At 39.2% G+C, this 26,544-nt stretch overlaps 2 protein-coding genes across 3 annotated transcripts in view; one reads left to right on the top strand and one right to left on the bottom strand.

Annotated features, from left to right (window-relative positions):
- Tmtc1 (Transmembrane O-mannosyltransferase targeting cadherins 1) overlaps positions 1-26,544 on the bottom strand; it is a 57,356-nt gene that overhangs the window by 5,876 nt on the left and 24,936 nt on the right. Inside the window, exons 3-6 of the mRNA XM_089463588.1 lie at positions 11,575-11,673; positions 3,470-4,016; positions 2,451-3,324; positions 1,859-1,973 (exon numbers count right to left, since the gene is read on the bottom strand). Of these exons, the coding sequence (XP_089319714.1) occupies positions 1,859-1,973; positions 2,451-3,324; positions 3,470-4,016; positions 11,575-11,673 (1,635 nt within the window). The remainder of the gene's footprint in view (positions 1-1,858; positions 1,974-2,450; positions 3,325-3,469; positions 4,017-11,574; positions 11,674-26,544) is intronic.
- On the top strand, positions 21,304-25,578 carry Trf5 (TBP-related factor 5). 2 transcript variants are annotated; one of them, XM_089463589.1, is made up of 3 exons: positions 21,304-21,502; positions 23,958-24,560; positions 24,619-25,578. In XM_089463589.1, exons 2-3 carry the CDS (start codon positions 24,142-24,144, stop codon positions 25,238-25,240), a joined length of 1,041 nt encoding a protein of 346 aa, XP_089319715.1. In that variant the 5' UTR covers positions 21,304-21,502; positions 23,958-24,141; the 3' UTR covers positions 25,241-25,578. The 2 variants fall into 2 exon arrangements, with proteins under 2 accessions (XP_089319715.1, XP_017857121.2); XM_018001632.2 differs by having other exon boundaries at positions 21,304-21,460.

The following is a 26,544-nucleotide window of genomic DNA, read 5'->3' on the forward strand; positions in this document are numbered from 1 at the left end:
TTCTGGCTGCATTATTGCATCTCAACTGCAACACACTACAGAGTAAATGCCAATCGAGCTGTCATGTGTCCAGTTATTTGCCAGTATTGCGCTAAGCCGCATTCCAACTGCCATCTACTTCGCCGACAAGTGGCATGTGGCGCAAACAGTTTCAAGTTTATTGAAAATAAACTATTTTTACGTGATCGAAATGACTGCATTTTTGGACTGCTCTCACATATCCACGAATATAATTCTATAAATATTTTTTAAAATAAGAAAACATAAAGCAGTGCTATATTATTCAGAGTATATATTCTTAATATACAATATAACTTATTATCAATTTTTATTTTTTAAGGTCTTTAATGATATAAGTTTTATGTTATTTCTTAATCCTTTGATTGTATTTTGAATTTTGAATTAAAATAAAATAAATAATTAAAAAAAAATAAAATTAAATAATATACAAAAAAAATAATAATAATCAAAAATAAAAAATAAATAGCAGTCTTATCTAAAAAATAAATATGATTATTTTTAAATTTAATTTTGAATTTATTTTTATTTTTTGATTGATTTTCTTTGCTTTATAAAATTATTTTTTAATATAAAAAAAAAGTATTTTAATATTTTGTTCAATATAAAATGAGATTTGTGAGCAAATTCCTTGGTTTGTAAGAAAATCTTTAGACTTTTAATCTTGGCTTTGACTTGTAGTATATGAATATTTAATATCCTGTTTGGTTTATAACGTAAATTTCAATATTTACAGTGCTGGCAAATAGTTGCAGTTTTAACTTAACAACTTTTATAAATCTACACAATTTGCAAATTCGTCAGCATACCAGGTATTTCTCATCACTCTCATCTTCCATCATTCCTGCATTGGTCACATTATCTATGTTATCAGCCCCGACTTCTGCCACATTTTCAAAGCCGTGACATCTATTTTTGTCTTTTTTTTTTTCTTTAAATAGCTATTCCCCGAGCTTTAATGTTTTAGCAGTTGTTAGGCAACTGAGATTAGATATCATAGGATGCACATTCCCCGCGGCTGCAGTGCATTCAGTATGACCTAATTAATGGCACACACTCGTTTCTGCAGGGGATTACAGCGCAATACTCGTTCAAAGCCTGTACTGCCAACACTTAGGGGTCGGCCATGTGGAGTGTGGAGTGTGAATGTGAGTGGATGGTTAAGCAAAAGGGAAGCTGCGCAAAAAAAAAGAGAAATCAAAACATAGAGGTACAAGTGCCCAGCAGGCAGCTGTTTGCTGTTGATGGTTGTCGAGTGCATGCAAATTGCCATCCAGAAGATGCTGAACATGTGCCCGTGTCCGTCCAGCAACCATGGCGTTTTCTGTGCTCCTCCTCCCCTTCAGCGCTCTTCACTCTCCACTCCTCACTACCTACTCTATCTCTCCCTCACCTATCCTTCGGCTCCAGTTGATTTGTATGCGCGCAGCGGTCGGGGCCAGCGTTCAGTTTTTTTTTTTTTTTTTTTTTTTTTGTTGGTCCCAACTTCTCAGATGTTGTCCAAACGTTTTTGGCAAGTGGCAAACAGGACAGAAGCAGCTGCCATTTGGCATTAAAGGCGTGCCACCGACCACAGCGCTGCCGAGCCATTTGCTTTTTACCCCACAGCAGCCTCCCATTGCCCCTTAACTGCGCCAAGGTCGCGCCAGCCATTCACTTTGAGCTTTTGAATTCTCAAAAAGGCTGCGAGCAACAACTGACATCCATTTTGAGCATTCAGGCTGCATGTTTCGGCAGCCGCAGAAAAACGCTCAACTGGCAAAATTGCAATGCAGGCGCGAATTTTGCTTCAATTTGCATCGGGCTGATGACTTGGACGTGCTAAGCTTCGTTTACTTACAGATTAAAGTGCGCATCGGCCATAGTTGGTCGGTGTGCCAGGGCCGATTGCAGCGCCAGCTTGGCCTCCTCATAGCGTCCCTGGCTGCTCAAGACGCTGCCCAGATTTCCCAGAGCTGCAAAGAATGTCGAAAGTAGTTCAAGTCAATGCAAACTAGAGAGTCGAAAGTGGAATACATTTCATAGGGAAATTATGTATAAAATATAGGTCAATGAATATGAGAGGTTTAAATTTGAGTAGCTTTAAGAAACTTTATAAATTGTAAAAGCTTAGTTAAGTAACTTGAAAGGTGCCGTATCTTCGTTTAGCTAATTAAGTAAATATAAAAATAATTTTTAATATAACGTTAAATATATAGTTTTATGTGGCCTTTGGTTTGACTTTTAAATCAGATTCTAAGCTCTTCATTTAATTAATATAAAAAAGCCTTTTTCAGCTTAACTTAACTTACTTAAGTTAAGATTTAGTTAGTTTAGTTGCTTGAATCAAACGACTGATTTTAGATCAATTTCACGGACCAAATAAAGCTATATATCATATAATTTCAATATAATAAATTCTTTCTAGCTCTTCTCGCTTCTTTTACACCTACCTTTCGGTGGATTGATGGCAATAGCGCTACGGAACAGCTGCTCCTCGTTCTGCCAGTCGAGATTGCGTTGAATCGTGCGCAGACTAAAGGTGCCCAGCAGCAGGCCAAGACAGCAGAGCAGCAGCAGCCTGTGGACAGAGCTGTGCAAACGCTGCCAGAGGCGGCCAAAGCCTAGGCCCAGCATGAGACAATAGCCAACACTGGGCAGATAGAGTAGACGCTCGGCCAGCACGAAGCCCACGTGGAAGAACAAATTGCAGGCGGGCAGAAAGGGCAGCACCATGAAGGCTATACAGGTAACAAAGACAGACGCTGATGCGGATGTCGCTGCAGCTGAGGTGGCGGAGGAGGCGGAGCAGGCAGACCGGTCAACTGAAGCCTTGTGCTGCAGCGACGATCGTTGTTGCTGTTGCGGTTCGAGCTGATGATGGCAGGCGCAGACGAGTCCGTGCCACGCCTGGCAGCTGCTGCCGCCCAGACGCTGCAGCAGCGGCAGCGAAATGCTCGTGGCCACAGCTGCATAGTCCACGGAGCTGCTGGCAGTGGAGCGCCAGCGAATGCCCTGGCAGGTCACGGCCAGCAAGATGCCGTAGAATGACAGGCTCAGCACATTACGGGCATCCCATAGCGTTCTGATTCGTGGTATGGCCTCCATGCCCCAATCGAAGCTCAGGTGCTGCGGCCAGAGTAGCAGCTGAAAGTTTGCCACAGGCAGGTACAGGTAGCTGAGTGTGCGTGTCCACCAGCTGGGCTCATGGGCCGTCGGATTATCGGCGGCGGCGAATGCAGTCGAGGGGCGTGGCACAATGCTGAGGCGACAGTAGAGAGCGCAGAGCAGAGCGGCGCTCAGAATGGTGAGCGAGCGCAGGCGATGCTGGAATCGCAAGAGATGGGGGAATATGTTACACATGTGTAAGGGATGAAGATTAGCATATATAATTTATATGTGTGTAAAGATATTACTCAAGTGCGTCAGTTCACACAGATGTTTAGTATTAAGGAGCTGCTGTGACACTCACCTTGTCGTCTCCGGCATGCTTGACGCTTTGGCCGAGGCCCAGGAGGTCGCACAGTCCGCATAGCAGCAGCAGCGTAATGGCCGTCTCCTTGCAGAGCAGCGCCGCTACAGCCAGCAGCAGTGTGAGCGCCAGCGAGCGCCAATCCCTGTGCAGCATGTGCCGGCGATAGACCAGGTAGGCGAGCAGCCAGCAAACTGTGGCACTTAAGTCGGCACGGCCCACCACACCGGCCACAGCCTCCGTGTGCACGGGATGGGCGGCGAAGAGGCAGCCGGCGGCATAGACGGCCGCACGTGTGGGCAGCAGGCTGCGTGCCACGTGCACCACCAAGACGGTGGCCAGGCCGTGCAGCAGCAGGTTGACCAGGTGGAAGGGCCAGGCAGCGCCGCCGCCCAGCACGAAATTGAGACGAAAGCCCAGCACGCACAGCGGACGCCAGGAGCCATGGGAGCCGCTGTCCGTCAGCGGTGTGCCCCAGTAATCATTCTGCAGCAGCTGAGCCAGCGGCCCGTTTCCAGTTACATCCGCATTGCCCAAGATGGCGCGCCTGCAAGCAAAGATAGAGGTGGTGAGATGGTGCGATAGAGTGGCAGTGGGAGTGGGAGTGAGATAGCAGAGTGTAGCATGCTCGCATTACCTGAACCGACAACAACCTGTGGCACACCTGTCCTATTAATTAAAATGATTAATTGCCCAGTCAGCCCCAAAGCACAAAGCCCTGCGGCAAAACTTAACTCGCTCTCCCTCTCTCTCTCTCTCTCTCTGTCTGCTTCTATCTCTCTCTGTCCCTATACTCCCACTCGACGCGACTCGAATCGAGCCGGTGTGGACTAGAGTTAGCTCGGATCGGATCGGGTTTCCTGCCACATGCAACTTGAGCTAGCCAGGCTAGCGAACGCTGTGCCTCTGCTTATTTTTATTGTCCTTTTGTTTTTGTGCCCGGCATAAATATTGTTAAAGTGCCGAGCGACAGGACAACACTCGCTGCCTTCTCCTGCCTCCTTTTCGTGCCTTGATTAATTGCCGATTTGTTGGCGCACTTGGTGTCGTGCTCAGTGTTATTGTTGTTGTTGTTATTCTACTCTATATATACACACACACACACACAGAGACACACACACACTCTCGTCGGCACACTCTATTGTCACTGGGCAAAGTCAACGGCTCTTTGGTAATTGCCTCACCGTTGTAGCTTTGCTTGTTGTTCTAATCGATTTCCAGTCTGTCCCCCCCCCCTGGCCCAGTGCCACTACCGTCGCGTCGCTCCAGCCAAGGCCTAGGACCTCTGCTGTCGTTGTTGTTGTTCTCGATGTTGTTTTGTTGTTATTGTTGCACAGTTTGAAATTTATAGTAGGTTTGCAATAATACCTTAGCTATTTTATGCATAATTAGTTTTCAACGTTATCCAGCAAACGCTATTAATTAACCTTCCCTTACAGAGGCAACGCTTCACTGCGCTCAAATGACACAGGCCAAACAAATATATTCGATAATGGTGAATAAGTGTAACAGGTATTTGAGAAAAGTTGAATAACATGAAAATTTCTATTGGACTTTTCCATGTGATTACCGATGAAGTGAAATAAGGCTTTCATAAAATACATAGCTTTATTTATAGGCATGATGAAGCCCTGTTTAAAGCCTATTACTGAATGTTATATAGAGTAATTATTCTCATAATATAATATATAATACATAATATATAAAAAAAATTCTATAGCAGACTGTGTCAAGGAACTTTCACATTAACATAAAAGCGTTTTAAAATGATTAAGGTAACAAAACTTGTCAGAACATTAAGAGACTGAGTAAAATAATTAAAGCATACAATAAATATATGTTTCATATCCATAAAATATCAAGGAATTATGCTAAAACTATGGGAGGTAAATTTTACAAAGTATTTAATTAAATTTAAATCCAAAATTTGAAGGCAATAAGTAATTTACATATATGGGATATATTGTATAAAAATCATATATAGGTTATAGATCATACAACTATATAGCTATAATATATAGCATATAGTAAGTTCTTATACCGAGCTCAAACCAATTGATTGTCTTAAAAAGTAATTGAAATCCTTCTCGAATATGCCTTTCATTATTATTTGAAAATTTAGACTTTCTGCTAAGGCTTATAGATACGTTTGTTCATTTCCCACAAATTCAATAAACTTTTATTTAGGCAACTAACATAAGCTTTAAAGTATAGAAATAGTTTATAATTATGGAAATTCCCTTTTTCGCCTCATGCGCCCCAAAGTTTAGTTTTAAAGCTTTAAACTCGGCTATTCATTCATAGATAACTGACATGCACAGACATCCACGCTCGCCCGAAAGTAATTTGTGTTTACTTTGGTCTTAACTGGCCCGCGGGCCGTAGTTTTAGGTTTCTGGCATTCAAACTCAAAAGTTAACACAAGCATTTTATTCCCTTTTTTGGTTTTTCGGCTTTCGTTTTTTGTTGTTTTGCTTAGCTGGCGGCTATAGAAGGGATGCGTTTGTTTTCAAGCCATATAAGAAACATCAATAAATAATGGATAGGTAAAAATAATAAAAGCACTTCATATGCAAAAACCCAAATATTTTTGTAATTTCTAAAGCAATTCAAGAGGGAAGCCAAAAAAAATATGAAATTGCATTTTTCAATTTTAATACGAATATTTTATTTAGCAGCTGCCCGGAAATACTATATAAAAATATTGTGAATGGTTCTCAATGCTTTATTGTCCATGTGTGTGTGTTTGTGGGTGTGTGTGTGTTGCATGCAACACTTCATATGCATGAATGGTGGCATAAAAGCGCACGCTCAAGTGTGGAGCGGGTGTATGGCATATGCCACAAATTGGGTGCGCAAATTCGGTGGTGAGACGTGGATAAATTACTGGTGGGGCAGCAGCAGCACCACCGCTACCAGCAACAGCAGTAGTCATTGCTTTGGTACTTCCATCTATACTTCAATTTCAATTGGCATTTTCTTCTGCGCAAAGCAGCCACAAAAATGTTGAGAGGGGGAAAAAGAGAGCGAGAGAGAGAGAGAGATAGAGAGAGGGAGAGAGATACAGCAAACAAATTCTTATCGGAAACACACAGAGCTCAAGAAAAACTGAGCTAGGGTATGAAGCCCCTCTCTCTCTCTCTCACACACTTTTCCTGTGTGCTTCGGCTGCAGTTTCAATTTTTGCATTTCTGTTGCTTTGCACTATGGCAACGCACAACAAAAATTTAGCTACGCCTCATTTGCAAGGATCTCAAGCAGCAGGAGCCAAACGATGGCAAATATTGAAAAGCATTTCGGGCTGCATACCTTTGAACAGCAACAAGGGCATTGTATGCCAAGCTCCTCTGTGTTGCCTTTCGGCTTAATTTTTGCCCAGTCAAAGTGTGGGTGGCGCGGGAGGAGGGTGGAGTGAGCTGCTGGTGACTGTGTTACTGTGCCTCGGCGACGCCGAAACTTGTCGCCCAACGTCAGCGTCAACATTATCGTCTCATCAGCAGAATATCCGCAGTGCCTTTTTTGTGCTTTATCATCGTAACTAGTGAATGAATAGCAATACTCTCGCTGAGCAGGTGGCAGCAGAGGCAGTAGAGGGGCACAACAACGAAAACATCAACACCAACAGCCGTGCAGGCAGCATTGGTGGTGGGGCACTTTGTCAGCAACAGCAGCCGCAGCAGCAGAGGCAAAGGCAGAGGCAGCAGCAAAAATGCCAAGATTCAAGCAGCTTACAAGTGTGGCATGTAGTAGCTGCCGTTATCGTTCGCTCTTCACTCGCACTCGAGGGCCAGGCAGGCGACGAGCACTGTAGCCAGGAGACAGGAGCTGCTTTGCCATGGCACGAGCCATGGCCAGAGGCACTAGGCATTAAGCCTGATACAGTGGAAGCGAGTGGAGAGGGCAAATGAGAATGTGATGAGTGCATGGAATAGATAAGCTCGTTATTAATATAATTTTCAGATATACATATAAACAGAGCTTGGAATTCAAATTAATTATGTAAGGAAAATATTTTTAGTCTGTTCTTTATTTTGTTTTCTTTTTGTTCATTCACTTTCCTCATAATACAATATATTAATAAATTGTTTGAATTGCTCATATATATTTATAAAATTTAAAACTAAATATTTTTAAATAAAAAATAAAAATGTATGTATTTAAAATTTAAAAAATAATTTAGATAAACTCAAAAAAATATATATCCTTGAGTATATTTTTGCATTATATAAAATTTGAATGTTTATGTTTACATGTCTTAACTTTGTTTAAAATCTATTAATTTTAATTATTAAACATTTATTTGTATTTAAAAATTGTATTTAAAAATTGTATTTAAAAATAATTAAATGTATTATTTAACAACCGGAGCGCTCTAATTAAAGAAAAATAATATTTATAATTTATACTTGCATAGCTAATATAATATCTTCTTACATAGAATTACAAGAATCGCTCCACTGTTCTCTGGCAAAAGATTCACCTACACATACTCACACTCACACTCGCACTCACACACGCATGCACGCACAGGACTGTGGTTGGCTTTTGTCGAAGACAATATATCATAGCATCAGCAGCGAGCACACCCAATGTGGAGCGTAACACACTGAGGCACAGCCTCTCCGTCCGCATGCCAGCCAAGCAACTCCTCTCTGCCTCTCTCTCTCTCTCTCTCTCTCTCTCTCTCGCTCTGGGCCCGCGCTCTATCTCTACCTTTGTTGTCGCCCCTCACCTGATACACTGGCGTTATGGCTACCCGCAAACACTTGTATGTTTTGTGGAGCTGCTGCTGCTGCTTATGCAAAGTGAAAATTTTCGATTTTCTATAAAAAATAGAAGAAAGAAAGCATGGAAAACGAGCACAAAATGCCGTTGCTTCCAGCCGTGCCCACTCTATCGCTGTCGAAGTGCGCTTGGAGCCTAACGGGCGTATGGCCATCAAAAAATTACGTATACGTTTCATACTCTTTTGTGGTTGTTGCTGTTCTTGTTGCTGTTGTTGTTGTCTGTTGTCACTGTCCTTTTAATACGGCACATAAATTATTGTAAGACTGCAGATTGGCTCTTTGGCAACATTTTGTAGCTGCGTCGTTGTTGTTGTTGTAGGTATTTTTCAGTCTTTTTTCAGTGTTCAGAGGCAAATATATCAAGTTGTGAGGTGTGAAACGTTTGACCATAGGCAAAGCCTTACAAAAACTGCCACAGCAAGCTCTTTAAAATCGAGTGACAAAGTCTGTGGCCAAATGATAAATGATAAACCTGTTGGACCACCTAATATTATAAGCATAAGAGCATAACTCGCAATGGGAACAGCATTAAGCCGGCTTGGGATGTTTTTCGTTTTGGTAAAAGAAATATAGATAATTGAAATGAAAATAATAATTAGGTTGCGTGCACAATAAATGCATAAGTACTTCAAGATTTTATCGGGTATATGTGAAATTAACTATTGATTTATATAAAGGGCCATTTTTAATTTATTTGTTAATTATTTATGAATTTTAGTCACGTTATTCCAACGATAAATTTTAGAGCTTCCTAATATTATAGAACATTTTCATTAAATTTATTATTTTAGGCTTAAAGTACTTAAATAAATAAACAAAACTAAAGCAGAATTTTCGATGACTATAAAGGAACAAAATATTCTTTAAAATACTTATGATTGTCATAGTAATACAAATTACAAACTATTTGCTTGCCTTGCCCTCATATATATGTTTACATATATCTACACCTGCACCTAACTTATCTCATTAGTATTACATAAAGATCGTTACCTCAATTGCAGCACAAAAAACACTTAATTTATGCATTTATTATCAGGCAATGTGTGTGTGTGTGTGTATGTTTGTGTTGGTCTTAACTTCGAACATAATTCGTTTTATTTTGTGATTTGTATCCGAAATATATCATGCGAAACTTTTTAAAAACTCATATCTCTGCAACTATTGTACAACAGGAATACATATTACACTCACACCCACACCCCACCCACACCTATGTATGTCTCGATGGCCTCTGTGTGTGTGTGTATGGCAAAACGATGAACGAAACAAAACATGAAACAATTCACAGCACACGTGAAAAATGTTTATGGATCGCTATGCCACACCCTCGAAACGCCCACCAAGCAGCCACCCCCACACACTCTATGGCAGTGTGTAAGCATTGGCCATTGCTCTTTTTCCAGTTGATAGGAAACAAATTGAAGGGAATGCTGCCATTTAATAAATCATGTTTTGTTTGGCTTGGCTTGACAATAATAACTTGTGCTCATGTGGCAACTGTGGCCATGTTGTGTGTGTGTGTGTGTGTGTGTGTGTGTGTATTTGTGTGTGACCACAACAGCAACAACAACAATAGCTGAAGCTGCATAGGTAGGCTACGCCAGTGCTGGAGCTGGTGTTGGCAGCTGCGTGAAGCTGACCACAGTAGCATCCGCTGCTCCGACCAAAAAAACATCAGCTCGCCAAGAACTTTTCGTCCCCAAAAGGGAAGCCTTGTTCAACTAGGCTAGCAGACGGTGGCAGGACGTGGCGGACTAAGGTGGCACTGAGTTACATAAGTTGCGTTTATTATTTGAGTGTGTCTGTAAGTTTTGTGCTTGTTTTCAGCAAAAAAAAAAAAAAAAAAAAAAAAAAAAAAAAAAAAAAAAAAAAAAACAATAGAGGAGGACGGTAAGTTGGATATAAACTAGAAGATATTGTGTAATGAAATTTTTTATATACAGATTTATAATAATTTAAAATTTTTATATATTTTATAAGAATATATAAATAATTTTAAATATTAATTTATTTTAAATATTTTAAAATTTATATTTTTTATAATGCTAAGTAAAATTCTCGATAATCGATCTGTGAATATAAATACATATATTATATTCATTGCCTTTGCAAACACTCACAATTAAGAAAATAAAACTTTCTTTATCAAAGATGTACCCATAGCTGTTATGTAAGCCATCTATAGCTAAGCTCACCTCACTTGGCTGCCCGCTTATAGGGTATATGAGCAGGAGCAACTGCACAAAATAACGAGCTACAGCTGAAGCTTTTGGCTGAGCACTTTGTGCATAACTTCCCATTTATGTTGCTTTGCTGCTGAGCCACGCCTCCCACCAGAGCGCAGAGCCTACCCCAAACCCAAAAACTGAATGTACACCAAGTCCAATTGTTTGCTCGTTTTTGTAGTGGTGGCGTCACTTGGCGTCCAGAAACGCAGCGGTTGACTTCGTCTATGGAAATGGGAGGGGGAAGGGAAATGGGAATGGAGCTCGGAATGGGAATAGCAATGGCAATGGCAATGGGATACGGAATGGGCATGGGGCAAGGTATAGGTAGTGGAGAGAGCTCTTCCTGTCCGGCTGTCCGAGCTGTGGCTGCCGCCTGACTGTTGCTGCTGTTGCTCCAAGTGCTGCTCCTCGGGGGAAATTCCTGTCCATTGTACATGACTTTTGATATTTATGGGTAATTTCGTTTGCGTTCAGGTTCAGTTTTGGGGTAGTGGGGGGCAGCAGCAACAAGAGCAACAACAACAGCAGCAGCAGCATTTCAATGCTAGGTGAGCTACGAATGAGCCTAAGAAGAAAAAGTTCAGACCAATTTTGTACAGTGGCTGCCCGGCAAAAGGACAACATAAATCAACAGTTTTTGTTTTTTAATTTGCTAGCCAGCAGCCAGCAGCCAGTCTGATTTTGACAATAAACCAAATAATATATACTCTATATACATATTTATGTATATGTATATGCATATATACAGCGATAAGCTGGCAGCTCGTTGCCAGTTTTACAATTAGGCAACCCGTAAAATTTATTATAGTGATTTTTATCAAAACGCAATGCGCGGCACTTGGCGGCCCAATTAATCATAAAAAGTTCTCGACACCATCGAACCACCTCAACCACCCATCCGCCACCCAGTCACCCACCCACTTAGCCACACAGTCATTCAGGCGGGTAGCCGTCGACAAAGTGTCGCCCCGAGCTCCGTCGAGCAGGAGGAGACCCAGAGACACGGCTTCTCGCAGCTCTTGAGTCCCATTTACCTTCGTCAACTTGCTGACATATGGAATTTTTAATTCGGTTAAATTTCTCTCACCTGTCATCGTAGACAAATCCGGCGTTTAATGTGTTTAAGTATAGAACAAAAGCGAGCGTCGCACAGCCAACGATTCCGGCATAGTCCAGGGCCAGCATTCTGCAAGGAGAACAAAACAAAGCAGAGCTGAACAGACAGTCAGACAAATGAAGAAAATGTCCACAAATATTAAAGTTGAGTGTCATAAAATATATGCTCAAATTAATTCTCAAAGGCTCCACAACAAAGCATATAATCCCCACAAAAGGCAAAGGCAATGGAAACGGCAAAGCTTTTTACGCTCATCTGTATTTTTATACCCTGAACCCATTTTCAATGGGAAATCAGGGTATAATGGTTTTGTTGAAATGTATGTAACAGGCAGAAGGAGGCGTGGCAGACCCCACAAAGTATATATATTCTTGATCAGGGTGACGAGCTGAGTTGATTTGGCCCTGTCCGTCTGTCTGTCCGTCTGTCCGTCTGTCCGTCTGTCCGTCCGTCCGTCTGTCCGTCTGTCCGTCTGTCCGTCTGTCCGTATGTATGAACGCGTCGATTTCAGAAGATATAAGAGCTAGAGACTTCAAATTTTTTTTTAAATGTCCGTAATTACAGCGCGCATATCAAGTTTATCATTAAAAATCGATAACTCATCCCGATCTTTTTTTATCGATAAAAAACCTTATCGAAAACCAGTTATAAAATTATATCTTCTACACCTTTATTGCTAGAGTCTCCAAATTTTTAATGTATGCTTACATGCAATTTATACAATTTCGGTTTTTGTTAAAATTTACCCCCCACCCTTAAATTCACCCCCTCACCATCACTTTTGTAAAAACCGTATTTCAAATACTAGAGACTTGTGCTTTGGCAATTACATGCATATTCATGTTATAATCATAATCTGAAAGTTTCATGAAGATCGTACGTCCATAAAAAAAGTTATTAAACAATTAAGTTCTCATAGTAAGCGCACACTGCAGCCCATGCGTGTTTATGCGTGGGTGCTTGTGTGTGTATGTGTTTGTGTATGTGTGTGTATGTGTTTGTGTATGTGTGTGTGTATGTGTGTGTGTGTATGCGTTTGTGTGTGTATGCGTGTGTGTGTGTGTGTGTGTGTCTGTATGCGTGTGTGTGTATGTGTGCCTGTGAAATATCTATTGCTCCAAGGGTTCAGGGGATCTCGTAGTCGAGCAGTCTCGACTAGAGCTTTCTTACTTGTTGTTTTTATTTTTTTACTTTAAGATCTTTTCATTTTGGTTTCAGGTTTCAGGTTTCGTTTTTCTGGTTTATTTTCTAAAATATTTGTTAAAGGCACAAAACGTGTAACGATGCTGACGATTGAATATAGTCATAACAGAAACTATCTCTGAAGTTTAAATATTAAACAGATCTATAAATACATATATTAAATGTGAAAAGAGTCATTTAGTATTTATTATTTATTATTATTCAATTTTGTATAGTTGAATTGATTCTTAAGTATTTTCTGAAATTTATTTTATTTTAGTATTTTTGTTTGAATAGTATTTTTGCTTTTGTAGACAATTTTTGTTTGTATAGTAATATTTTAATTTTTTATTTTTATATTTATCTCTCAAAGTCTCCACTTGGTAACATCAAGAAATATTTCATTTCCTGCATTTAGCAGCTTAATCGTAAGGAAATATCATCCTCTCCTGTGTTCAAAGGACTATAAAAAAGTCAAATCTACGAAAATTTGATGCAGATTCTATGTTCGACTTTTGGAATATGCAACAATGGAAAATGACTCAAAACATGTCCAAGAAAAACATTTATCAAAAATGAGCTCAACACTGAACAGATTCGGCATAAGTGAGGCAGTAGACCACTATCACATAGTCAAATCGAAAGTCCAGCATATTTATCAATATATACGACATATTTGCTGGGTACTGTACCACAGGCCTGATCTATAGACCTTAAAAAAGCTGCATTCAGTAATTGTAGCAAAAAAAAAAAAAAAAAAAAAAAGATTTATACATTCTTAAAAAAAAAAAAAATAATAATAATTTAAAATAATTGAAGGTACTCAAAAAATTGTTAAAAATAAATCCTATACATACACTGCCCCTTCGAATCAACCGTTTGAATACAGTTTGTTTTTTGAATTCAATATTTCCAACAGATTTAATTCAGAAGCTTCAGCAGTCAACCGTATTCCCGTTTGCTTTCTATTAACCTTAATCACATTTGGCCATTCATCCGTATATCATGGTTAGCAGCAATATTTTGCTCTTCACTCGTTCGACGTGTCGCCATTGTGGCTACAAATCGGCAAACAAAACTCGGTGAATGCAAACAAATCCGTGATGCACGTTGATAACGATTATGGCTTGAATGTAATGTAATTGATGCGAATGCGAATATGCGGATAGGGCTGGCACCCCGACGGCCACACTCGGACAGAGCTTACAGGAACTGCTGAGTTGGTGAACTACTGAACTGTTGTCCTCGTCCTCGTCATCGTCATCGTCATCGTCATGCTCATTGCACATAATGCGATGTTCTCTCTCGTACCTCATGGCATTCTTAGTTTAATATTAGCCGCAGACATGTTGTATGTAGCGGCCTCTCCCTCTCGCGTTCTCTCTCACTTTGCAGCCCTTTCTCGGTCTCTCTTTGGGACGGAAATTAAACGTTACGAGTACATTTGGCATTGTCTGGCCCGGGCTTTTGGATTTTGTATACAACTGTGTGTGTGCAGCATCGAGAAATGCCACTTGAAATGCAATCCGCTGCCCGGTTCCGCATCAGTTGCTGAACACCATTGTTGCTGTTGTTGCTGCTGGTGTTGTTGTTGTTGTTGTTGTTGTAGCTGTCATCATCACCATCAAGCGCCATTACAAGTAATGAGTGCGGTAGGCACTCTCTCTCTCCGTGTGTGTGTGTGTGTGTGTGTGTCTGTTGTAGTTAGCTGGTCAGGGCGCAGCGTTCGCCTCGGTCATTGCATGAAAATTGTTATCTCGCACAATGCAGACGATTTCCGGCAGGCATTTTCTCTTGTACATTTTCTCATGTGCCCCAAACGACACGAGCCAGCAGAAATTAAGTCGCACCGTTTGCAAATGACAATGCGCGCTGTCCGAATGCGAATTTTACTTTCATTCTGATTGTCCTTCTGGGTGATTCTGGAGGTAATAACCTCAGCACATCTGAATTTTCAGAGAATTCATCTTTTTATTAATTATTCCAGTCCAGTCAGAATTCCCTTTTATAGCCTATAATCTTAAATAATAATCATATATGTACGTAATACTCCCTGTGATTTGTTTCCACTATTCAACCAACATAATAACGGATTTCAGGGCAAATTAGCTCACATTCAATACTCATGCCATAGCTCGTCCACTCTCTGTCTTTCGGTCTGTGCTGTTGCCATATTATGTTAGCACTTCAGGCGCTACACACACGCACACACTTACACACCCTTAGACTCGCACACATTCATACCATGCCAACAGTCAAGCCCCGCCTATTCAAATAGATTGTATATCGTTTCGCTTTCACTCACTGCCCCTCGTCGAATATCTCTGGCTGAAATGATGCTGCTAATGAGTTCTAATAATGATAATATTGCGCTACCATATACTAAGTATAAATATAGGCTATGTGCATATAAATATGTGTATGCGTGTGTGTCTGTGTGTGCATGTGTCTCGGGAGACATAAATAGAAGTTATTTCGGGTGCAGCCTGATTTGCAATATCAGTTAATAGTTTCTGCTGTGCGTGCGCCTTGAATGCTAAGAGACTTGGCATTATATTGAGTATATTAAAGTAGCAAGTGCTTCTAGGTGTTCTTTTTAATAGAAATCAGTATTAAAATCATCTTTGTCTGAGATTATCATCAAATAATATAGTACAGTTAAAAGACATTGTAATTAGGTTTAATATGTCAGATGCATATGTGGAAATGTAGGACGATATTTCTATACAACTTTAAAATTATATTCTGAAATTAGGTTTAATAGAATTTTCAATGAATTGGCAAAGTTCTTTTGATAATTATCAATAAGACTAACCATATATATTTGAACCATATATATATTAAAAGTGGTATGAATTTTGCTGAGTACTCTCTTATAATATTAGAAATTAATACAATATATAAAATATTCTAACCGAACTTTCTTCATAACTTTTTTATACTTTTATTCTAAAAGCATTATTTAAAAAAAATAAAACACTCAAAAATATCCAATCTAATGAACTTTTAATTTTCACGAAAATTTATATATATGTAGTTAAACAAAAATTGTAAATTAGTTTAAATAAAAACAATATACATAATAATAACAGAAACAGTCAGTTTATTTGTATATTCATATTTTTTATATTTTTATTTTTCCAATACAAAATAATATGTTGATTATATTAAATTATTTTATTATTTATTTATATTATATTATATTTTAAAAGTATCCACAGTTTAGCATAAATTGTAAATTTAAGAAATTTCCTTAAAGAATTCAAGTTTCATTTTCGAAAGCCATTAGGTATAAAATATTAATCCACTAAGTTTTAACAGCTCATGCATATATAAATTTCTCCGAATTTTAATCGCAAACATAAGTCGGAAAGTATTGAAAATGGTAGAAACCCCTTCCATAAATAATCGAATTGGACTCCATTTATGCAAATCGCATAAATTGTGTTTAGCCCTTCAGCGGGCTGAAATATGCGCATTTCAAGTGGATTCAGCTCGGTGGAATTGCCGACTTTAAAGGCACACTTTAAGCTCAAGTTGAGCATTTCTTATCGATTTTTATTTATTACCAGGGAGTGCGACAGATGGCAGCGCAAATTACCTGCTGCTGCTGCTTGGCTGGAAGTCTTACAGAATTCGAGCAATTAAATTGCACGAGACGAGATAATAATAAAGCAGATATATATATATATATATAATGTTCAGCGAATGGCGTCGCAGAAGCAGCTTGATTGACGCGTCTGAGACCTTGAGACTTGACAGAGCGCTGTGAATTACTTGGCTAATTTTGTCAGAGCCAGACATAAAAGGATACTGACACAGATAGACGCTGACATGAGCAGGCTGTGTGTATGTATGTGGCTGTGTGTGTGTACTGCTTATAGACTGTCGATACTCGTGGGGGTTTGCATACGGTTCAAAAGTCAAAGTGCAATTAGCGCAAAGCTTCGTGTTTGGCTTCGCAAATATATTTATTTTGATTTCATTTCATTTTTTGTATCACTGCAAATATTTACTTTCAATTTCGTATGCAAATGTCGCCTCGGCCTCGGCGCCATTAATCACAGCCACCCAGCAGTGGAGCGGGAGCTTTGTCTTACCCTTAGCGAAACGAAGGCGGATGACAGAAAAAATAATTACGTTGTCATGTTTACGGCGTACTGAAATTAGCTGAAAATATCTGAATGTGCCCATCTTTGATGTTGATAGCGCAGCACTCGAGCCATTACAGTTTACACCGTAAAAAATATAAATATATATGTAGTATATATATGAGATGCTTGAAAATGGGCTGAGAGGCTCTCGACTTCCATCTGGCATTGGGTGACTGGCGTGTGACTTTTGTTTTATGAAATCAGCTAAAGAGCATGTTGACCTTATTTCGTGGGGCCCAGCGGAAATTGTCGCATACAGCCGGCTGGCAGTGCGCTCGCACAGCACACCTTAAACCGGAAGCGGAAACATTATTCCCAAAATGTCAAAAAACATAACAAAAACCCATTAGACACAATTCTGTTTTCTGGGTCAGCACAAAAAGCAGCAGCAGCAGCAGCAGTCAGCAGGCAGCAGGCAGCTTCAACTCCCAAAAGTGAAAACACATACAAAAACACGCCAAACAGAAGCGAAACGAACAGAGGAACGGAACAGCGGCAGCGGAAGAGCGGAGCGGCATAAAGAGCGAGGCGAACGTAAAGCTAAAACAAAACGACGTGGGTGGCCCTTGTTGGGGACACCAAAACAGCGAATAGACTCCAAACTCGACTGAACTAAGCTGAACCTGGGCCTCCACAACCAGCAGCACAGCAAACTGCACTGCTGACCAGTCACGGTTGCCGTAATGCGAGCAGTCGGACTAGGGGAGGAGAAGGCGTGGAAGGGCGTGTGAGGGTAGTTGGAACGATTGCGGAAATCAAGTTGTGTCAACAGCTTAAAAGCCAAAATGTAATAAGCCAGGGAAATGTAATGTAATAAAATATCAAATATAAAATGGAGCTGGCTGGGAGAGCATTTGTTGCCATTAAAGTTTTTGTTGCTTTGAAATTGGAAGCAGAGGGCAGACAACGGCACAAACAACTAAGCGGAAAAATGGTAAGGGTTGAGCAAAGGATACCCTCTAGATAAGTTTGAATATGAATCCCTAATGAGGACCCATTGGTGTTGAGCTTGAAAGTGGAATGTAATCGATTTTTATGGTAGTGATCGATATATGTTAATATCGATTATGGATGAATCCATTGAATTCTTGAATTAATAACCTTAGACTTTGATATTAGTTGAAATTGAAATTGAAATGAATAAGTATATCTAGGAGTATATAAATAAAGATATACTGTTTGTTTCTAAATGAAGTATAAAAACGATAATAATCAGAAATCAGTTCTATGCAGCGGGATTTTTATTTGGCTTAAGAAAAACATTTAACTCCAAGATTGTGCAGCAACTATCAAGAGTTGGGTGCCTTTAAATTAAAATTGGCAATTTTTACAGTAAAGCTGATTTAATTGTTTTAAGAAAAATCGTATCCATATGTCTCATTCAACTGCTTTTAAGCTTTTCAAATTGGCATACTTAGCAGCTCAAGTCAAGATTAGCTGTATTTTACCAAATCTTTTGTTGTCTTATATATATATATATTGTATTTTTGCAGCAGAAAATGCAGCAGATTAGCTTGCGGCTGGTGAAACAACAGAATCGAGCTCGGGGGCTTGGCCATAAAAAGCGTTGCTATAATACTGTGCAGCCGCAAAATATGCGATATTTTATTATTGTTGCGCCAAACAGTATGCAACACTTTATTTCAGCGCTATGTGCTTCCGCCGCTTCCTGTGCCTCGCAGCTCCCAAAAAGCATTTCACGTTTTATATTGCTATTTTTTGTGCTGCCCCTGCTGCTGTTGCTGCTGCTCCTATTACTGCTGCTGTTGTTGTTGGAGCTCGTCCAAGTGCTGACTCCTCGGGCTGTGCCAAAAACTATGCTACATACTTTTTACATGCGATTTGAATGAGCACAAACGGATATCATGTCCTGCCCAGGGTGTTTGCGGCTGTCTGCGTGTGTGTGTGTGTGTGTGAGATGTTGCCCAAAGTAAGTAGCATATAAGTGCAATGGGAATCATTTTGAAACACTCGAAAGCAATTCAGATTTGCTTTTTTTCTTCTTCTCCTCATGTACCGAGCAGATTATTAGAACAGACGTTTCTCTTGGCGCCAGCGTCTGGCATTTTGTCAGCAGCTATCATAAGGCAACCAGAAATTATTATGAGCTGACTGCTTAAATATGGCTAATTGTCGACACGAGCTTAGATCTATGGCAACTGTGGAAAGATTTGGATATGAGTGAAATATTAATATTGCAGTTGCAACCGAAATAAATGGCCAGCAAATAATATTAACAGCTTTTCAAATGAAATATACTACAAATATATACATATATGCCATGCTTGACTAATGTCCAAACATCATACTTTATCACTGTGCTTTACACAAACAACATTTCAAAGTACTCTATGTAATTGCTAAACTATGCAATTAATATTCTGTGTAATTTACGTAAAGTACTTAAATTAGCTTTCATATTAATTTTATATTCTATGAAAAGCATAACTAATATAAGACCACTTTATAGACTTTATCGAAGTATTTTAATCATTATTGAATATTGAACTATACAAAATTCTGCCTGCGATTTCATTTGGGAATTCTGCTAATATTTTTTGAAGGTGAAACGAATAATTTTTTTTAAATATCCCTTCTGATTATTGCAGCCTAAAATCAATCGCATTTTTAAATCGATTTCTGCGCCGATTTTACATACATTTTTTACCCTTTGTTAATTGTTTTCAATTACTATAGTCGAATGCCTAGAACTTTTTAACGAGCCATTCTAGGCACATTGAACCATGCAGCAAACAAACAAATAAATACCTGAAAAAAATAAAATAAAAATGGTTTCAAATCAAATATTCGTGAACTTTTCTCACGAAGCTTTTGTTATGTCATGTCCGAGCTGAGTTCAGAGCCAAAACCCTTTGAAAGTTCAATAACAAAATGCAAATAAAAAAGCGAAAAAGAGAAATGTATTTTAACTCTGAATAAAGTTGGGAATAATTGTGAAGGGCCTTGTGGCGCGAAGGGTCGAGGAGGCGACGAGACGAGACGCGCACAGTCGAGACTTTTTAATGGGCCGGCTACAAACTGCATTCGTTATAGGTTCGAGACTTGGGCATTGCTAGGGTTTTTGACCGATGTTCCGCCAAAATTTATCGACGAACAGGGCACAGGGTATGGCGGGGAACGAGGGGTGCATGACACATTCGTGTTGAACGTTAATTTGATGTCCTTTGCTGCACTGTGTTGCACGCAATGTAAATGCTAATTAAGAGCGTTACATGCCGCTGTATGGGCGTGCCAGCACTAAGTGTGTGTGTTTGTGTGTGCTTGTGTGTGTGGAGGGGCGTTTTGAATTGTGTTTGCTTCTTAATTGCGTAAACCAAGCATTTGATTAGTATTTGCACAGCAATTGACATTAAACAGTTCAATCAATAAAAAATTCAAACGGAAACGGACTCAAGTGTGAGACAGCCGCAAATATTGAATGTCTTAAGGGCTGTCAGGGATGGCGCCGCACTCTTCTTCTTCACCGCTTATAACTACAATATTCCTATTAGCACAATCAAAGCTGGGTTGGTCGGCGGTCGGTGGGTTCGTTGGCCACAGCCAGTCAGAAACCTCAATTAGGCTGTCAATCAGCGCGTCGAATCGCGTCACTCGCTTCCCCAATAATAGAGCTATTGATTTTCTGCATGGTAATATCCACATATACATACATCCATCTACACATACACACATAGGTACTTCGTTGCCTACACCGCCCTAATGAGCTTCAGGGCGTGCAATGACATGGGCACGGCCCTGGAACGTCTAATTAGCTGACGGTTTAACATTGTTCGACGATTTGAATACAAATTTAATGCAAGCATCAAAAATATATAGAAATCTAAAAGAAATAAACAATTGTAATGGAAGATTGATATTCTATTGTTCATTTTAACATGTATACTTTTGCCTTCTAAAAATTCCTGACGTTGTGCTCAAAAGGCACTGTTAATGTATGCTTAGATTACGGCTGCTCAGCTTAGACAATTGTAAAATGATTCATGGCAGTTCTCAACTTGAGAATCTCAAGTTGACCAACAGCTTATGTAATAAAGTTCCCATAATCGAAAACTACTGAATATACAGAAATAAATCTATATCTAATCTGACAGTTTCTTCTATTTGTAGACAAAAATATCTAGATAGCAAGTCATCAATTGTTTTGGGTAATCAACTAATTGCTTTGAGCCCTATGGAAAACATTAATTCAGTCATTTACTTCTATCCAAAGTTAAGTTTCTAAATATAGGGCATTATTAATTCGACTTGACCTAATCTCCTGCAATTCTCCACGGATCCAGATCTCCACAACTGACTGTAGGTAATGCGTTTCTGAGTGGCTCTCATTTGAAGTGCTCAGCTTGTGCTCGTAAGGCTGGGGCAACGGCAAATAAGCTTGCAGTTTCTTAAATAAATAAACAAGAGAGAAAAAACAAAAACTGAAAAAAATAAAATAAAACAACATAAACATATCAGGCATATGTGCTCAGAAATCACTTGTGTTTGAGGAAATAAGCGTGGTGAGCGAGTACAGAAATTGATTTATACGTATTTATAGTAAGGTACATATTATTGAAATTTAATATAATATATTTGTAATTTTTGAAATATTATTAATACACCGAGCACATGGAAAATTCTGATTCAGGGCATGTTATGAATAATATATGTATAATAGAATAATAATAATAGAGGGCGTGGCGGATCCCAGGAAGTATTTATATTCTTGATCTGGACGATGCGCTGACTCTATAGAACTATGCACGTCCGTTCACTCGTCTGACTCTCAGTGAAAACAGAAGAAACTCTCAGGCCCAACATTTATATGAATTTTTATTTTTAAGCGTAATATAAGAAATGGTGGAAACTTCAATTTTGTTAGCTTTCCCCTTACAAAAAAAGAAGTATTTTAAATAGTAAAGATTTTTTCTTTTGATTTTACATGACTATGTTAAATATTAGTTTGATTCAGAAAGTTCAACTAAAACAAAAGTAAATTCATTGAAAATAAATAGTAAATAAAAGCATTAAATCTATTCTTAAAGTAAATATATTCTTAAAGAGTAAGTGTAAATAAATAGAATATATAAAAAATATGCATTGTCCAAAGTCAATAATTCATAATAAATTGTCATAAAGTTGAAAAACAAAGGCTCATGAAATGCAAGACTCTTAAGGCATATCAGACTGTTGCAGACGCACGCACACATGCACATTTAATTGTCACTCTTACAAGCTCACACACACACACACACTTACACAAAGAGTGAGAGAGTAAGCTTTGCTTTGGCAGCTGTAAGAAAAGCCCAATAATGGGAATGAAGTTGTACGTGTAGCAAGCAACATTTGCAGCATCCTTACATGTGTGTGTGTGTGTGTGTGTGTGAGTGGGTGTTCTGGCAGCAGTCGCCCTTTATCGATTAGCGCATGTAACTGTTTCTACCTACGAGTGTGTGCACTTGGCCCTTTAAGTTATATAAGCTAATGGATTGTTGGACATTCAAAGAGAGTGGGAAAGGGGGATCGGGATATATAGAGCGGAAAGGAGAGAGCGGGGCTCCTTTTTGACGGCTGCTGTAAATGAAAACAGGAAACGTTCTCGCATTCACTCATTCATTTAACACACAAAAGCCATTAAAGCGCTTTGTGTGAGCTTCGTTTTGTTTGTCAACAGCAACATTAGAGATGAAAGGGGTGCGGGCGGCGGGCGGCGGGCTGCCCAACTGGCCGCAGCTTAAAGTCAATTCGATCAATTTTTTTAAAGCCCCAAATATTTGCCTAGCATAATTTATGCGATTGCATCGAACTAACTGTGAACTTTCACTCAATATTTCTCGCTTGTTGCTGTGCTACCTCAATATTTTTATTATTGAAAGACTTTTGCCTCAGCTTTTACAACCCTTTTCTTGTCTCGCCCTCCCGGGAAGTCCTTGCGCCACTCTCCTTGCGACTGTCTCGACGTCCAGCGCTTGGCAAAAAAGCGAGTCTTGCGGAAAAATCAACATTGCACAAAAGTTTTCCAGCACGCCTGCTGCCAGGCAGCCACACACTCAGCCACCCATCAACCACCTACAAACCGCCCACTCCGACCGCCCAGCTCTCTTCTATATCTTCTTTTATTTTTTGTTTTGGCTTAGCGTTGATGATGTATGCACTTTCAAAAGAGTTGAGCAAAGTGGTTTTTCGGGTTTGATGAGCTAACGTCAGCCATCTGCACCACCCACTCGAAATATGAGTGCTGCCTCTCTCTATCACTCTCTCTCTCGCTCTGTTTGCATTTCGTTGGCTGTATAATAAAGTTATTAATGGACTTCAATGGCGTTTCAATTATGCAATTTCTGCGATTTGAATTTAAATGATATTTTGATTGTTTACTTTGCCGGCATGGGTTATGGGTTTTCCAAAAACTTTTTTTCTGCTGACTGGCCGATTTGTTTGCCGATATTATAGAATATCTAAGTTTCACTTCCATTGCCACTCAAATAAAAGTTTAGATAGATTGCATGACAAATGAGAACGAACTGCAAGCAAAAGATGAGAGGATATTCATATGTATGTATGTATGTATGTATATAAATACATAAGTAGACAGCTTAGGTTTTAATAGGTATTAAATACATACAACATGAATATTCTTTGTGGGAGTAGCTATTTAAATTTCTGATTTATTTATTGTAATATTAAATATTACTTTAAAAAATATACCGATGATTCTTTCTATAGATCTATGTATGTATGTAGTATATAAAAGTGGCAGAAGAAATTGCAAGCTCAGTCAAGATGGAAACTTTTTTATATTTGTTTGTAGGCTGAGCTAATTGGAAGACAATTTGATCGATTGAATCGACAACTTTAGAGCTGAGCGATTTGAAGCAGAAAAATATATCGATGTGGCTAAAGGTGTTGATGAATATATAGACCTTTTTTAACTAAATATATATACATATAAAAGGTCTGCAATTCAAGCAAAATATATAAATTATATATTAATAAATTTTTAAATTATTTTTATTGCAGAATATAAAATGTATCCATTGGCTAAGCGATATATATCGTTAGCATAGCTTTTTGATAACTTATAAATATACCAAGTTTCAGTATGGCAAGCACTAACTCCACAAAGCTGGTCACACTGTAGTCAGGAGGAAAGCGGATTCTTCTAGAACGTTTAGCTGCGAATTGATAAAATTGTCAACCTAATATGCGTGGACGCTTTATAGCCAAGTTAAGATTGCCAGTGAAAATATCTAACATGAAACACCAAGATCATAAAATAGTAAAAAAAGCTAAATGCGAAGAAGAAGATGGAGATGGTTCACAAGAAGAAAATAAAGCTGATGAATCAAATGAGAGTGAGAGTGAGAATAAGAATGAGAATGAGAATGAAAATGAGAATAAGAATGAAAATGAGAATGAAAATGAGAATAATAATCAGAATGAGAATGGGAATAAAATGAAGGAATCAGAGCTAAATGAGATCACTAACCGTAGTATTAGTGATGAGATGGAGTGTAAAAAAGTCGATATGAAACCGCCGGTTTCGGATTTCGATATAATCAGCATCTATGCGGAGATATCAAAGTTGAGCACCATAGAGCGTTATCTGAATATGCTATATCGGTAAGTCCGCTGTGATAAATACATATTTTAAGACATCTATACAATATATCCCTTGCAGTCCCTCCACTTGCTTTGTGGCCACGAACTGCCACTTTAAGCTCTCTGATCTGGACTACTTTCTGTCGGAGACACGCTATGAGCCGGAAAAGCACTCGGCTCTGTTCATACGGCTCTCGAATCCGACGTGCAGCTTACGGCTTTACGATAATGGCAACATCTGCTCCAAGGCCTATTCCTACAAAAGCGCCGCTCTAGGCATACGTCGTCTCATTGGCACCATAGAGCATTTAGGGTATTCGCTCGTGTTTCAAAATCCCTGCTTCAATGTGGTCAATGCGACGTTCTGTTTGCCATTCTGGATCGATTTGGCACTGCTAAGCTTGGAGTACTGTGAGGAGTGCGACTACAAGCCCCAAACAGAGCCATATCTAATCTTCAAGATTCGCAACTCAACCACTAAGCTGGCCATCTTTAACAACGGCTTTATCTTTGTGATGCTCTCGTCGATGCCGCGCCACACCCAGCAGGCAATCACCTTTATAATGCCCATTCTCTTCCGGCATAGAGATGCTGAAAGATCTGTGGATACAGAGCTGAGCATCGGCGACATTAATTTCAAATTGCTCTGGGAAAATGAGTTCCAGCTGCTATACCAAAGCTCCATCAACTATTCCAAATGAGCAACAATGTTGATGTTAGCTCTTTTCCTACTTCTTATTGTTTCTCTTCTTGTTGGTCAACTTTTATTTTTGATACATGAAAGTAAAACTTTCTATATCCAGTTTATGCTCATAAATGTCGAAATGCACCGCCCGGAGTAGAGGAAACTTTTTTGGCTTAGTTATTTCAATGAGAAGAGCCGTTGCGCCAACACACTCGCGCAACCACATACACGAACACACACACACACACAAATTATTTAAATATGTACATGGCTAATTCCAAGAGAAAACAAAGAAAAATATTAAAAGCTTAAATTCAAACTAAATAAAAAATATGTTTGTGTGTATGAACATTATGCATATACATATATTCTTATTTTGTTTTGCGCGTATATTTATTAAAAATGGAAAAGCATATATGTATGTACATATATTTTAGATTAATACAAATGTATAAGACAAGACACTGACAGAGTGACTACCCATATGAGAGATATTCGTAGATTTTGATATAAAAAGGTCGATGCCATACCCATATGCAGATGTGTATATAGCAGCATATTCGATAAAGAGAAGAGAGGTCGTGGTCCATGAGTACCGAAAGTATTGTCAACTGAACAAATAGTCTAAGGCATTGCCTGGTTTCGGACTACCCACTAAAGCACATCAGAGTTTTTTACTTTTATCTGCAATGTCAGTTGTTTTTCACAAGTCATTAGCTCCATTTGCATACACACACACATACCTATGTATTTATAGAAAGGCCACAGACACTAAAAATCACTCACAAATTTACAAATTTACAATGTAAATGCGAGCTGCAGCTCATCGAAGTCCGTGTTTGCATTTGCCAGACATAAAAATGAATGTGACGGGAGCAAGTTGGGATTGGGGTTAGCGAAAAGCCATCAGAAGGTCGAATCGCAACGTAAATGTGCGAAATGAAATTTGAAACTGTCGTTCGTTTCAGCTGCTGTCCATTTCAAACCTATTGCATTTGAATAGTTTTTTGTCTGCGTGCAAAAACAATTCAGTGTCATATTTGCGTGTTTGCCGCTCTTTCTCTCTCTTCGAAACACACACATACATACTCATACATCGCGTACTCTCATGGCGATATTTCTGCAGCGGTTGCCATATAAGCGGATAATTTTCAACATTTTTGTTTGCAGTTGTTGGTCGCATCCAACGGGACTTTTCCTGCTTTTGTTTGTGTGAAAACATTTTTGGGCCGTTGACGGGTTTTCGCGTGTTTTTCGCTCTGTTAGAGTAGCTTGTGGGCTGTTGGGATTACTCATTAGAGCCGTTTGACTGTGCATATG

The sequence above is a fragment of the Drosophila arizonae genome, chromosome 3 (genome assembly GCF_054131065.1).
Source record: "Drosophila arizonae isolate 15081-1271.41 chromosome 3, UAZ_ARI_1.0, whole genome shotgun sequence".
NCBI classification, from domain to species: domain Eukaryota; kingdom Metazoa; phylum Arthropoda; class Insecta; order Diptera; family Drosophilidae; genus Drosophila; species Drosophila arizonae.